Source organism: Periplaneta americana, chromosome 15 (assembly GCF_040183065.1).
Source record: "Periplaneta americana isolate PAMFEO1 chromosome 15, P.americana_PAMFEO1_priV1, whole genome shotgun sequence".
Taxonomy (NCBI): domain Eukaryota; kingdom Metazoa; phylum Arthropoda; class Insecta; order Blattodea; family Blattidae; genus Periplaneta; species Periplaneta americana.
The window spans coordinates 148,925,877-148,940,939 of NC_091131.1; the positions used below are offsets into that span (position 1 = coordinate 148,925,877).

The window sequence follows — 15,063 nt, forward strand, 5'->3', positions numbered from 1 at the left end:
GCCACTCCAGATATTTATCTAAATGAACTTACCAACTTCGATATATGTTCATAGCTTCCCTGGTAAATATCCATGTTACCAGTTTCAGTAAGGAGACGATTAGCCAGTTCTGTCAAATCCGTTACTTGCTGCTGGTTTCCCTGCTGACCATCATCTTGTCCAGCTTTCTTTCACCGCAATCGCTCTGATGCTGACATAGTTTTGTTGCCTCCTGAGGAAGTAACGGTTCTAATTTTTATTTTGCATTAAAAAATTTGAAAGACCATAAATTAGTGAAGAATAATAAACAGATCTACCTCTGATTGAAGTTCTGGCTGATATGTAGGCGGAGAGTAGGGAGGTTTGAGACAATTTTTGTACTTTATTTTTTTATACTAAAACGAGGAAAATACTGACATATGCAATCACAGCATGATAAAACTACATGTTTTGCCATGTTCACATTTTTTTTATTTTCCCATAGCATACATATTTTATGACTAATAATCAAAATTGGCCACAAACTTATTTCGTCTCATTCCTCCCCATATAAGAGTGGTTTGAGACAGTATGTGGGAGGAATGAGCCATTATGTAAATTCTATTTATTATTGATAGTGTTAGCGCACATTGTCAAAGCAATTTATTATGTGTACAGGAAATGATAAGTATGCTTTAACCCTTTCTGTCCCTTTTATTTTTTGTGGTTTGTGGAAGCTTTCCAACTATGTCATTCTTCATTACACAGGAAATGTCTCGTATGGTTGGAAAAATGAACAGGGATGTCTGTCTTATACGGCGCAGGTAGCTCACTTCATATTCATTGCCAGTGATCTCAGAAATTTTTGCAACATAGTGGATTGTTGTCGATTTTGTTCTGAAAGCAACCAGAACAAAATCTCCATTGCTGACATGTGTAGGTGTAGAGTCGAATGTTTCATCTTCACTGTCACTTTCAATATGGTAGGAATCATCAGAATTGCTCTCACATATGTTTAGGCTTGAGTCAGAGTCTTCGGTGTCGTCAGGTGTTTGGCTTCGTTTCTTCAGCCTCTTCTTTGATTGTTGACCTCGAAATGTCAATTTTCGAGCAGGATCAGATTTCCTTTCTGTACGCTCTTTCAGTTCCTTTATTAGCTGGTTCTTAACAGGAGAGTCTGTTAATATCCTGCTTGTAGCTCGCTTTCGCCCACCACGGGTTGTCTTTTGTGGAGGGGCCTTTGGGTATGGTCTGATATCTTGCGGAGTCACAGCTGACGGACCAGGCCTTGTATAATCTCCATCATGTTCATTCTTCTTGTCATCAAGAGTGTCAGTTCCATCACCACCAGCAGGAGTAGCACCACCAGGATCAGCACTACCACCAGAAAGAGCAACACCACTAGCACCATCAGGAGTAGCACCAACATCAGCAACATCACCAGCAGGAGCAACACCACTAGCACCATCAGGAGTAGCACCACCAGCATCAGCTGAAGTAATACCATCACCATCAACAGCAGCAGAAGCACAACTACCACCAGTACCACCACCAGGTTTTTCAACATTATTAGGCATATCCAATGGACGGTCAGTAACAGCAGAGCAAAGAAAATCACTCTCAGAAAAAATGTTTGGGTTAAAAGGATATATGCCTGTCTTTAGAAACCCATTTGTTATGTTTCTGGGTGTGAATGAAATCTGAAAAGCATCAGAAGATATGGAAGCAATATCATAAATAGAGATAGTCTTGCCAGGGTGAGATAGCATCCAGGAATTACAGGCGGTGTTGTAGGCATTCTTGAAAGGATAAAACACAGATACATCCAAAGGTTGCATCCGATGACTGCAGTGAGGCGGCAATGTCAACATCACAATTCCATTTTGAGTAGCCTTTTCCAAACTTCCAACAGAAATGTGGCTATCATGGTTATCCATGATCAGAAGAACCTTTTGAGAAGAAGAACATTTTGTATGCTTTATAAAATGGTCCAGAAACTTGAGAAAATTGTCACCTGTCATCCATCCACTGATGTGAGAAGAGCCATCACTTCCATTAGGAGCCCCAGTCAACATAAAATTCTTGAAATTAACACGGGGAAAAATATAAAAGGGTGAAATGGTATTTCCTGTTGCATTAATGGCACAACACATTGTGATTAAGGATCCTCTTTCAGCAGAAGTGACACTACCAATCTCCTTTGTTCCTTTTGAAGCTATAATTTTTGGGGGTTTGTGGACAGTTGTTAGGCCAGTCTCGTCGATGTTCCATATCTGATGTGCTTCTAAATTATGCTTTGCCAGAACATTACCGAGATTGTTAAAAAAATTCTGTGTTGGTGGTTTTGTTGAATGCAGTGGAACGTGACAAGCTCGTGGCTTCAGGTGTTCTTAATGACAATTGAGAATGTCGATCCATAAAACCACGATACCAGTCATCCTGCAATCTGCCCATGTTTCCAAGATTCTGGAAATTTCTTTTCCCTCGCTGATGCAAATTCAAAAGCCAGTTTTCGAGTCTGTATGATAGTGAGGCCATAATGCATTTTTGCAGCCTCCTGCACATAACTCGCCAACATATCTTCCTCCTCTGCAGTAAACACTTTTGCAGAACAAAAATTTGGTGCAAAAGTAGAAATTTCTTGTCCTTGACATGCAGCTTCTGCATGTCGAGCTATATATCGACGTAGGGTTTCCTTATCTAAACCGAACTTTTTGGCAGTTGACCGCAAAGAAGCACCATTAGAAACTTCTGATATGGCAGCCCTTACAAGATCATCTGGAAGAGACCGCCGGTCAGTTTTCCGTTTCCAGATTTTAGGCATGTCTCACCTGTGAAACAAATAAATCCTACTATATTCCAGTATTAAGCCCATCATGATTAGGATATCATGTACGTAGAAATAGCCAAATCATAATCTACAATTACTTTTGCTCTTGTGTTGGGGTTGGAATAATTTCATAGCAATTGTAACGAAACATATTATCAATACCTATCTAACTAAGATCGAGAGTAATGTTGATCAGGGAGGTTTGAGACGTCTCAATCCTCCCTCAAACGATCGTCTCAAGCCTCCCAATAAGCACACGTGATATATTTATTCATAGCATCATAGCTGTAGAGTGTATGATAATTTCCGACCTATCTAAAAAATCAACTTACCTTTCGACTAATCCAAAATGATTATCACCTTCCGTAAATATTCTAAAATGCACACCGAAAATAACAAATTCGGTACACTTAAAATGCACAGAAAGCACTCAAACAGTTTCAAATTGTGTTCACTAGAACTGGCGCCAACAGATATCCACCATTTTAGGTTCAGTGATACCAACATCTGCAGTAGTTATTATTGTGGCTCAATCATGGCGCTAGTTTCAAATTAAATATTTTTTCTCCAACTGTCTCAAACCTCCCGCGTCTCAAGCCTCCCTCCTCTCCCCTACATCTATTATCAGGCAGTACATCACTTGATGATATGTATCAGAGGAAGATCAATAATTGTTTGTATACATCTGAAGTCTGATTAGTTTCTAGTCAGCGATGTATTCAATGGCCTAGTTGCCTCATGAGTGATGCTTTATGGTGTCACGAGGTTCAGACCTGTCTTCGGACAGTTGACTAAACAACAATAAGCAGATCAACATTAAGATGATATATAGATTGTTTGCAGAGACTAAGAAGTAGGAGGAAAAAAGAGAAGATTGGATTTGGACTGATAGATCTGCCCTTGGGCAGACAACTAGGAACGAATAAAATAAACAGATATACAGAAATTGAAAATAAGGACTGCATTAATAAAACAAGGTAAAAGAAAAATATAGTAATGAATTATCTGCATCATGCAAAATGAATTCAAACATGATTTGAGAATATCTTAGAGAGAGAAAAGTGTCGCTTTAAGCAGAGCACAAGTTGTATACGCAATAGTGTAAAAGAACGACTTTTATCACCATATATCATATTATGTTGGTTGTGAGAAAGCTTAAGGTGACATGAGTAATAAGTTATTAATACTTTAACAATTTTTACAAAATAATATTCCCAATAATTCTGAGAAACGACAATATAAACAAGTTAAAAACAGGAAAACAGAAGTCCGTAAAGAATTTAAGAATAGCATGATAATAGCAAGATTTCAGAACCAATAAAAATGAAAAGAAAAATGTGACTGAATTGTGATCTACAACAGATATTAATGATTATTATATGAAAGAGAATACAGCACATAGAATTATATTCATAAACAATACAATTAATATAATATTGCGTGATGTTACTCTTACGAAATTATGGAAAAACTTAAGATCATAACACATTATATAAGTACTGTACCACATGTCTGGCTTATAGGTTTAATATTACGACCTTTTATAACTTTCACTGTATTAAGTAAGATTCCAATACGAAATTGTTGTAAGTATGATGATATCTGTGACAATTTATGAAAAATACCATATTCTGGTGCTGGTGTTGTGTGCATGATCAGAATGAGCAAAGATGACGATATCAACACCTCAACAGAAATTGTTCTGCATTCTTTCACTGATGGAAATGAAATCTGTGAAGTGTAGACAACGTGCATTTCGGAATGAATTTAATTGTAGGCATCACAAAGATGTTCCTACCTAGATGTGAGCATAATTAAATGGGACAAGCAATTACGAGAAATGGGCTTTATTGTGATAGTGAAAGGACGGTGTTTGAGAAAAAAGTGGAAAGAATTTATCTTCGCAAGAAACCCTGAGGAAGTCGATTCGAGCCGAAGCATTCACTTGTCCCCATGCTCACTGGATCTTACTCATCTGAACTTTTTCCTGTGAAATTTTGTGAAGGACCAAGTGTATCAAGTAATTACCTCAGGATAACTTCAACGAATTGTGACACAAAATTCGTGAAGCTATCGACAGCACAAATGTTTCTGAATATCTGGTGGAGTACAGGTTGGACATCTGCCATGCCACTGGGCGGGGGGGGGGGGGGTTTGCACATATGAAGAGGAGGATTCCAAAGTGTCCTAAGTTCTTTTTTTTTAAGACTTTAACTTGCTTTATTCACATTTTAATTAATCCTTTTCCAGTTTATATAGGCTATAACTGTGTAAGTTTATTTAACACTCTTCTAAGTCTTGACTTAGTGTCAGCATATGCTTTTTTGAAACGGATCTAAGGGTGTTAAATTTATTTTACCATTTTTCGTTATTTCTCTCATAACTTGTCATTTGGACTTATGCCAGTTTGGAATCCACCTCTTCATATCGAAGTTCTTTGAGTGTGACACAAAATGCTTGAGTCTCTGTACCAGAATACACGAGGTTTGCCAATAAATTATGGTAACTTTTTAAATTCTGTTGAGTCTAAATCGACATTTTTGTCCATCCTAATCACCAGGCTTCGAGACTTCAGATCCAATAGAGCAGTTCAGTGGAAAATCCGCATAACGGCGTGCTGAGTATAGTGGTAAAGCGTATAGTGGGTGGGAGTACTGTAGAATGAATGCCAACAAATATGCAAAGAAAAACACTCTGGATTTGAAGGTTCTGACGAATAAGTTGGTTTTCATACAAACCCATTTTCAAACTGTGTCTGAAACTATTACACGGTTAGAAAAGTCAGAGCAAAAGATGCTGGAAGCTCTCAAATTAATTTAGAAAATGACGCAGAGAATTAATGAGACACCAAATGCATCGGTTACTGAACATGTAAAACAGAAGTGGAAATCAATTTTATGTAAAAATAACGGATATGGAACATTGTGTAAAATAAACAGTAAATTAGTGGGCATAGAGTCACCTGAGAATAATGGACTGTGCCTTAGAGACTGCAATGATGTTAGGTTTTTTCGTTTTGCTCCTATCACGTTATGCAACGTAGAGCGCAGCTTTCCACAGTACAAACTTTGGCAGATAACCGAAAAAGATTTACGTTTGACACACTGAAAATGTATCTTGTAGTAGGTACATTGCAATTCGGTACTGTAACTGCACTTCCTAAAGACGACCAATAGGATAAATAAGAAATTAAAATTGCTACATGTTTATTTCCACCATTAACAATGTGTATAATTAAACACAAATGCTTATAAAACATAGGAGAATAAATGCTTTTCACATTCTTTTGAAATTGTTATTGTGTAATGTACATTTACTTTCAGAATGTACATATGTGTGTGTTTCCCCATACTACAGTACTCTACTCTAAAAAGCAACGTTGTTACCTCAACACATCTCTACCTACCTGCAGCGAGTCAACAACCCATAATGCATGCAAAGTCCAAAGTCTCGAAGCCTGCTAATCACACACACTATGCCAGTGTGACGATGTGGTATTTTTCATGAATTGCCATAGATATCGTCATATATACAAGAATTTCGAGTCTGAATCTAAAATCTAATACAACTAAAGTTATAAATAGCTATGATGTTAAACCTAAGCTGGACTCACTATATTATAAGATAATGGTACAAATACATCATGCAAGAACTGTAAACGTTTCAAATGCTCCTAGTTGCTTCTCTTCACTTCATCGTAATGTCCATGTTTCTGTCCCATACAATGATACTTTCCACACAAAGCACTTCACTAGTCTGTTCCTTAGTTCTTTCTCCAGAGGTCCGCATAAGATGCTCCTTTTCCTAATAAAAACTTCCTTTGCCATTGCTATTCTTCTTGTTACTGCTTATAGTACATCCCAAGTATTTGAAGTTGTAAACTTGCTCTATTGCCTCATTTAGAATTCGCAAGTTTACCTTCTTTATTTTTCTTCCTATGACCATGGTCTCCGTCTTGTTGGCATTTATATTCATTTCATATTGCTCACAGCTGTCATTTAGCTTTAGTAGCACATCCCTTACTATCATCTCCTCATCTACTAACATTGCCATATCAGCAAATCTTATACACTTTATTCTTCTTCCTCTTACTATCACTCCGCCCATGTTCTGAAAACAGTTCTTCACTAAATCCTCCAAGTAGATGTTGAAAAGGGTAGGTTATAAAGGGCATCGTTGATGTACTCCTCTTCCTATTTTGATTCCTTCTGACATTTCTCCTCCTATCCTGACTTGACTCATTTCATATAAAGGTTACTGAATAGCCTCCTCTCTTTCCAATTCACGCCAATTTTCTTTAGGATCCCTATCAATTTCGTCCTATCCACTCTGTCAAACGCTTTTTCTAGGTTCAAAAATACTATAAGAATTTCTTTATTCTTCTCTGGGTATTTTTCGTTGATTGTTCATAGGAGTCCAATTGCATCTCTCGTACCTTTTCCCTTCCTGAAGCCAAACTGGTCTTCTTTCAACTGTACTTCCATTTTCTGATTATATGTATACTTACATGAAGTACAAAATGTTATGATGTAGTACAATTATCACAAGGGACCATACTTTGTCCAATGAGGCTATAAGATTAAGTATTAATGGAGTTTTAAGTAGACGATGCGGGTGCATCTAGCAAGCGAAGTACTTGACTGGTTGCTCACGTGACTGTTCGGCAGAACAAAACATGGACCACTTTAACAATTACACTAATATTTACAATTTAAATTATTTATATTATGTATACTAAACTATGCTATTTATATATATAATTTGAACTGGTAATGGAAATTACGGGAAAATGGCTGAATGGATTTTAATAAATGACCCCTCATTTTGAAGCTTGGAACCCAAAGTTTTTCAGAAAAATAGTAGTTTTCAGTGAAATGTCAGTTTTCCTACATAATTTTCCTATTTTCCAAAATCCATCTTTCGTCAGTTTTGAGAACTAATTGCATTTCAAAATAAAACAAAGCACACACTACAATAAACTACAAGCTATTACACGAAGGCCATGATCTGCAGGATTGCTGACATATTTAGAGTTGAAATTCAATTGGTTATTAAAAGCTTCAAGACTTACTAAAAATAATTTACAGGTCTGATTCTCCGGTGTGTAATTTTCTGAGTACAGCTGTGTATTGGATATTAAAATCTACAAAACTTGAGGTGGTTTGATGACATCATTACCATTAGAAATTAATTATTAATATAGTTAATGCCATGCTGTTAATATATAAACTACAAAACTTGCGTAAGATAATAATATTATTATTAAAAATCAAATATTTTATAGTTATTAATAAAGTGGGTTGGGTCTTTTTCATATATTTAATTATTTATTTCTCAAACTATTTATTTATTATTTAATTATTTTTTCATATATTTAATTATTTATTTCTCAAACTATGGTCCGAGGACCACCTGTGGTCCTCGAGGTCTGCACTTTTGGTTCTTCAAAAAAGACAGAAGAAAAAATAAAATTCAAACAAATTGCGTATCACACTATAGCTGAAAATCTCAGAGTTTGGAAATCAACCATGGCAATCGCCTTTCACTTTTTCTCCCAGTACTGACATTTTATGAAATTTATTACCCTACTCGTCTACCGAATTCCCACTCTACTCTCAGCAACAAAAGAGGGATGTAAAGCACTATGAACGTGGTGTTTCTCGCCATCTTTTCCCTGCACATCCCGCGTCTGTAACCCAGCCAGGGACCACCCGAATTCATAACAAAGGAACAAAGTACCGAATCTTTTTATGACTTTCTTAATAGTTTTACCGACACCCAGTCTGCACACTGAAATGATCACGTACTGTACGTCGTACACCAATAATAGAATGTGCCAAATTGCATATTTACTTGTTGGAAATCGGGCATGTTTCTAGATTAATTCTTTTTATTTCTGTTTTTCCAGATGACGCATATAGGGCGAAATAAGGGGCAGAAATATTTTTCTCTGCCTAGAGGCGCCAAGTAGCTAGATTCGACCCTGCATGTTAACACACCGGATGGTGCAAGAAACATGATGCATGGCACATGGAGTGTGACACATAATGCCATGTTATTTGATCTAACGAGTCATTCAGTGTGGAGTCATCAGATGGAGATCTTCTGCTATTGTCAATAATAAGAATGTGAAGATAAAGAAGTAGGTTTCGGATTCATTGGTTCAAAACGTTGAAAATCATGGTGCTTGTAGTGTTTTATTGGTAGAATTAGCACAGCATCCAGACAAATTCGCAGAATATTATAGAATGTCCAAAGAATCATTTGAAGATACGACAAACTGTGAATATTCCTAATAGATGGAAAATATGTGTGAGTATTACACAAGCACATGGACTTTTCACTCTGATTTCTGTTGAAGACTTGGGTAGAAATAGTGCTGGTGCTAGGGTTGCCAACTATTTTTTAAGAAAATACGGGAGACTAAGTGGTCCACAATATTTGACATAAAAAATTGAAAAATTATTAAATTCAGTTAGCGGCACTAAAAACAATTTTATTCTACATTTTGGCAGTTAGGCTTAAATTAAAGTATTTTGAGATATTTTACCTAGCGTAATAGTTTCAAACAAATTGTAAAAATTTCCTACATGAGTAATTGAAGTTGACTGTGATTTGCAGTTCTGATTTGATTAAAGTGTTGCTCTCCTTTTACGAACATCTGAGGATTGCGAGACTTCATATGTGAGTATAGGTATATATCAATTTTAACAGTATTAAAAAAAGCTTGTTAAAATTGGCCATAAAGTCATTTAAATATGTGCTCCTGCATATATGACTTACCGGTATATGTCTAAAATGCAGGTAGTAGGCCATTGATGATATAATGAGGAGAGTTCGGCTGGCACAGTGGATCATGTCCCGGCATAGTTCAGTTGGAAAGAGCACTCAGCATGCAGAGTTGAGAGGTCCTGGATTCGATTCCCAGTGCTGGAACGAATTTTTCTAAAAATTAATAGGTATCTACATGTTGACTACTAACAAAAAACAGTAGTCTCGATCATTCAATGAGGATGGCGAGACCTCATATATGAATTATGTACATATATGTTCACTTACTGTTCATAAAAGAAAACACTCTTTGTATAAGCTTAGCTGCACATTTCAGTGCATCTCTGGAACAAGAGAATCCATCATATAAATCACCTTCAACCATGTAAAAATTAAATGTTTCAATTAATTTTTACATTATGCAAAAATAAGGTAGAAAAAGGCTCTAAGAGAAGAGAAATGTGGAAGCCGGGTGACTTAAAAATTAGGATGGTGCCATATGTTCAAAAATGGGCGAACCAATGTCCATGATGAATAGACAAGTGGTCGACCGAGTCTCGTGAATGCAGATCTGATTTGTTTGGTTGACGAAAAGGTTAGAGCAAACCACAGGTTTACCATGTCAGAGCTTAGTGAGGATTTTCCACAGATTAGTCGTACTCTTGTGTACAAAGTGATTACCGAAGATTTGGGCTACTGGAAACTTTCTGCCAGATGGGTGCCTAAACTCCTTTCTGAGGAACAAAAGGCTCAGTGAATGGGGGCAGCACTGTCCTTTCTTGAGGGTTACAAAAGAGAAGGTGATGCTTTTTCGATCAGATTGTGACAGGAGATGAGACTTGGGTGCGGTATGTGAAGGCTGAAACAAAGCTTCAATCAATGCAGTGGGGCCATACTCACTCCCCGAAAAAATCCACAAAGTGTCGTCAAACATTTTCCACGAGGAAACTTATGCTTCTGGGACAGGAAAGGAATTTTGCTAGTGAAGTTCTTGGAGAGGAATGCCACAATTAATGCTGAGCGTAACTGTAACACACTAACAAACTTGAAAAGGGCCATTCAAAACAAACGTCGTGGCATGTTGAGCTCTGGGGTGATTTTCCTGCATGACAACGCCCGACCGCATACAGCGTGTCGTACTGCAACCAAACTGCAAGAGTTCAACTGGGAAGTATTGGATCATCCTCCCTATAGCCCAGATTTGGCGCCTAGAGATTACCATCTCTTCATGCACATGAAGACGTGGCTTGGTTCGAAGTGCTTTGACGATGACAAAGAGTTGAAAACCAGTGTCGTAGGTTGGCCGAATTCTACGATTGCGGAGATTCAAAGCTCGTCAAACGCTACGACAAGTGTCTCAATGACTGGAAACTGTGGAAAAATAAATTAGAGTGTACAATTTCAAACGTATTGTAACCCAATTCTGTAACGTCATTCACAGGTTTGTAAAAAATAAACGGAAGTTACTTTATGAATAGCCCTCGTAGAACAAAGATACATATTGCTTTTTATATAAAAACATTCTAGCATCCCCAGAAAGAGTAAGTTTCATACTCATGCTCAGAGGGCATTCCACATAATGTTAAGATATTTCATTAAATAACAGAGTAAAAAGTAAAAAAAGAAAAAGAAAAAAGAAGAAAAAAAATATCACAATAATTTAACTTTAAATTTTCTCTCTAAACAGGAATTTTTAATTGATTTTTTTAAATAAAGAGCATTAGTAAATTGTATATTTGGGAATTTAGCTATTAAGTTATCATGTTATAAAGCGTTGGACCGAAGTTGCTACTGTGATTATATGCTACAGCTATGATACATTTAGGTTCTGTTAAGCATAATATATGTTTTCTGATCTTTTGGTTTTATATTTATGTCAGTGATGTCAAAGCAAGCGCATTTTTCTGACCTTGACCTCGTGCGCGGGCAGCAAGCGCTAAGTTGGAAAGAGGAAGGGTTGTGTATATGAATAAGCAGCCTGTAGGATTAAGAAAACAGTGGTGCATAAACTTCAAACGGAACATGAAATTTTATGTCGTTATTTTTATATGGCTTCTTTCTGTTTGATATTATCTATATTGTCTGTAAAACAAAAGTACTAATACCAATTTCTTAATATTGCAGTTGTGTTTTAAATGTTAATAACATAATAAAGAGATAAGAAGGAATATTCACATAAATTCCATAGTAATACAACTATACTGTACTAAATGAATGAAACACATCATTCATAAAGAAAGTGATATCCCAAAAAGAGAGATTGAGTATGACATGACAAGTTGTAATTGATATTGATGATACCTTTAGCCCTATAAATATAATCAATCAACTAATAAAAAAAAAAATACAGTACAAAGCAAAGTTACCTAGGTGCTGTATATGTTTTAAGTGTATAACTAATATTCCATAACAAAACTCTTATCACATTATGCTTTTAAGGTGATATTGGTGAGCAACTTCCTATCATCAGAATATTAAATTGAAGGGGTTAGTGGAATAAGGGGCTATCCCACATTTTGGTAAAAAATGAACTAAACACATATAATGAAAGCTGAGTCCATCTACTGTTAGTTTAATGTGCTATTTAAGTAAGGGAAACCCCCTTTTTAAAATAAATATGAACATATGAAAGGGCTTTGTAAGTTGTATCAGAATTCTGAATGGAATAAGGAGGTATCCCACAGTTCTTTGAAACCTTGGTTCTGAGTGGCAAGCTGTTTACCTAACTGACCAATGGGAGAACTGCTTTGATACAATAAGTTTCCAAGCAGCATGGCGGATGTTGACCGTACTTATGTTTTTGTAAGTGACGAAATAGTGAAAATAAGACAAATAATAGCAAAAAGAGGAAAAGAAATCCATAAAATGGAAAGACAACAGCAGAAAGAAGGCGCGAAACAATGGACAAGAATATATTACACGCACAGACAAAGTAATGTCTGCTAATGTGTTCACTAACATACAACAGGGAAAGAAAAGCCACCAAATACAGGGTGTTAAAAAGTGTCTAATATTTTAGAAGGTGATAATATGCATCATAATAAGAAAATAATGTCTAAACATGGGTCCTACAACACATACTTTCTGAGATCTGAACACTTGTTCATAATAGGTGCTCAATGTGACGTCCATTCATGGCAATGCATTTCTCTGCCCTACAATACAGCAGACTACCAGAAAATCATACCATAGTTGACACCTTTGGCACGGAATAATGATATGTCGCAAGGAATACTGAAATCAAAAGTCTGGTTGCGAATATGAGCGGGGTTCAGCAGAGATGCTGTTGTGCATTTTTGTAATCAGCATGTGTGGGCTGATGAAAATCCCCATGCAGTTGAAGAAATGAGGCATCAGCACCGATTTACAATCAACGTATGGGCAGGCGCTCTTGGTGAAAGATTAATAGGGCCATACGTGCTACCACAGAGACTTTTAGGACTTTCTTATTAACTTATTGCCAGCCTTGCTGGAGAATGTGTCATGTCAGCAGGACTACAGATGTGGTTCATACACGATGGCGCACCAACACATTTTCTCTGCAACGTGCGTGAACACCTGACGTTGACATTTCAGGACCACTGCAATGGTCGGGGAAGCCCCACACCTTGGCCTGCTCGTTCCCCAAACCTATATCGCCTAGACTTTTGGTTATGGGGACACAGATGTGGTTCACACATGATGGCGCACCAGCACATTTCCTCCGCAGTGTGCGTGAACACCTGACGTTGACATTTCAGGGCCACTGCAATGGTCGGGGAAGCCCCACATCTTGGCCTACTCGTTTCCCAAACCTAAATCTCCTAGACTTTTGGTTATGGGTACACAGATGTGGTTCATATATGATGGCGCACCAGCACATTTTCTCCGCAATGTGCGTGAACACCTGACGTTGACATTTCAGGACCACTGCAATGATTGGGGAAGCCCCACACCTTGGCCTGCTCGTTCCCCAAACCTAAATCCCCTAAACTTTTGGTTATGGGTACACAGACGTGGTTCATACACGATGGCGCACCAGCACATTTTCTCCGCAATGTGTGTGAACACCTGACATTGACATTTCAGGACCACTGCAATGGTCGGGGAAGCCCCACACTTTGGCCTGCTCGTTCCCCAAACCTAAATCCCCTGGACTTTTGGTTATGGGGACACATGAAGAAACCAGGTCAATTTCAAGAGTGCGTGATTCCTTACGCCATAGGGCAGAGGAATGCATTGCCATGAATGGATGTCAGATTAAGCACCTCCTATGAAGAAGTGTTCAGATCTCTGAAAGTAGGCTATGTGTTGTAGGACCTATATTTATTAGACATTATTTACTTCTTTTGATGCATACTAGCACCTCCTAAAATATTGGATATTTTTAACATCCTGTATAGCAGGCACAGTTATGGAACCAAAGAACCCCAATGGAACGCCCATCAAAGCTGCTTAGCGTCCTGACATATCTTCCATATTAAAGTTCATACCTCCAATTCATCACAACTTTTATTTAAATTTGAAATCAGATAATGGATGTGAAGTAGAGAACAATGATCATAACCCATTACCCCTGATCTAGTTGCCTCATAAGTGGTGCCTTGTTGGTATCACTAATGAGGTTCAGACCTGTCTTCAGACAGTTGACTCAACAAACAAACAAACAAACAAATGAATCTTATTTAAGTATCTTTTGATTAATGTCCTTCAAAGTTTGTTTCTTTCTTTGTTGTAAAAAATAGTACATCATAAGTTAAGTGAAATTTTCCTACAATAATAATAATAATCAAGATATTATGCTCTACATTTGCAGAAAGTTAGTGCAATACCTATCTAACACATTACCCAAAAGACTTTGTGATTCTTATTATTTTCCTTAAGTTACAGAGAATCTAACAAAATGCTAAATATCTCAAAAACATACTTTTGAGGGATAGCCCCTTCTTCCACTAAGCCCTTCAATTATTTTCTCGAAATGTGCTCAAGCTATAGAGCTGACATTTTTACAACACATGGGGACGTATCTTTTGCTTATGATGTAACAGTAGTTGCTTTGTTAATTCATTTCCATGCGAATATTTTCAAAACTTTCAATACACTATCTTCAGTAATATGCATTTACGGAATATTAAATTAACGAATACATTCTGTAAGGCTACTAAGTAAATAGGCTTATATCTGAAAATTTCACTTTTCTATAAAGAAAGTTGAGAAAATACAGTATTTCTTTTGAACAAAAAAATTATACTTGTGAAAAATGAACATTAAAATTAAAACTTACATTCTTATAATGCACTTATACTTCCAGACAAATCTAAAAATTAACATGGATACAGTTTTAATAAGTTCTCTTCCCTTTATCTATTGAATCAGTGCTGGCCATCCCCAAACATAGCTCGACCAAGCAGCATATACTACTTCTTTCGTCTGTCTCTTTCCTTTCCGCTGTAAACTGCTCAGGCTTTCCTGAGCTCTAAAGCACACGCTTGCTCCTGTGGGCACCAATTGACATCACTGATTTA

General features: G+C 37.0%; 1 protein-coding gene across 4 annotated transcripts in view; it reads right to left on the reverse strand.

Moving 5' to 3' along the window:
• LOC138715444 (uncharacterized) overlaps window positions 1–15,063 on the reverse strand; it is a 64,261-nt gene that overhangs the window by 17,740 nt on the left and 31,458 nt on the right. For 2 of the 4 annotated variants that reach the window (XM_069848351.1, XM_069848353.1), the window contains exons 2-3: window positions 9,572–9,718; window positions 33–211 (exon numbers count right to left, since the gene is read on the reverse strand). In XM_069848351.1, coding sequence (XP_069704452.1) covers window positions 33–74 — 42 coding nt within the window. In that variant the 5' untranslated portion in view covers window positions 75–211; window positions 9,572–9,718. Of the gene's footprint in view, window positions 1–32; window positions 212–346; window positions 2,790–3,120; window positions 3,399–9,571; window positions 9,719–15,063 lie in introns of those variants that run through there. The other 2 variants (XM_069848352.1, XM_069848350.1) reach the window with 2 other exon arrangements.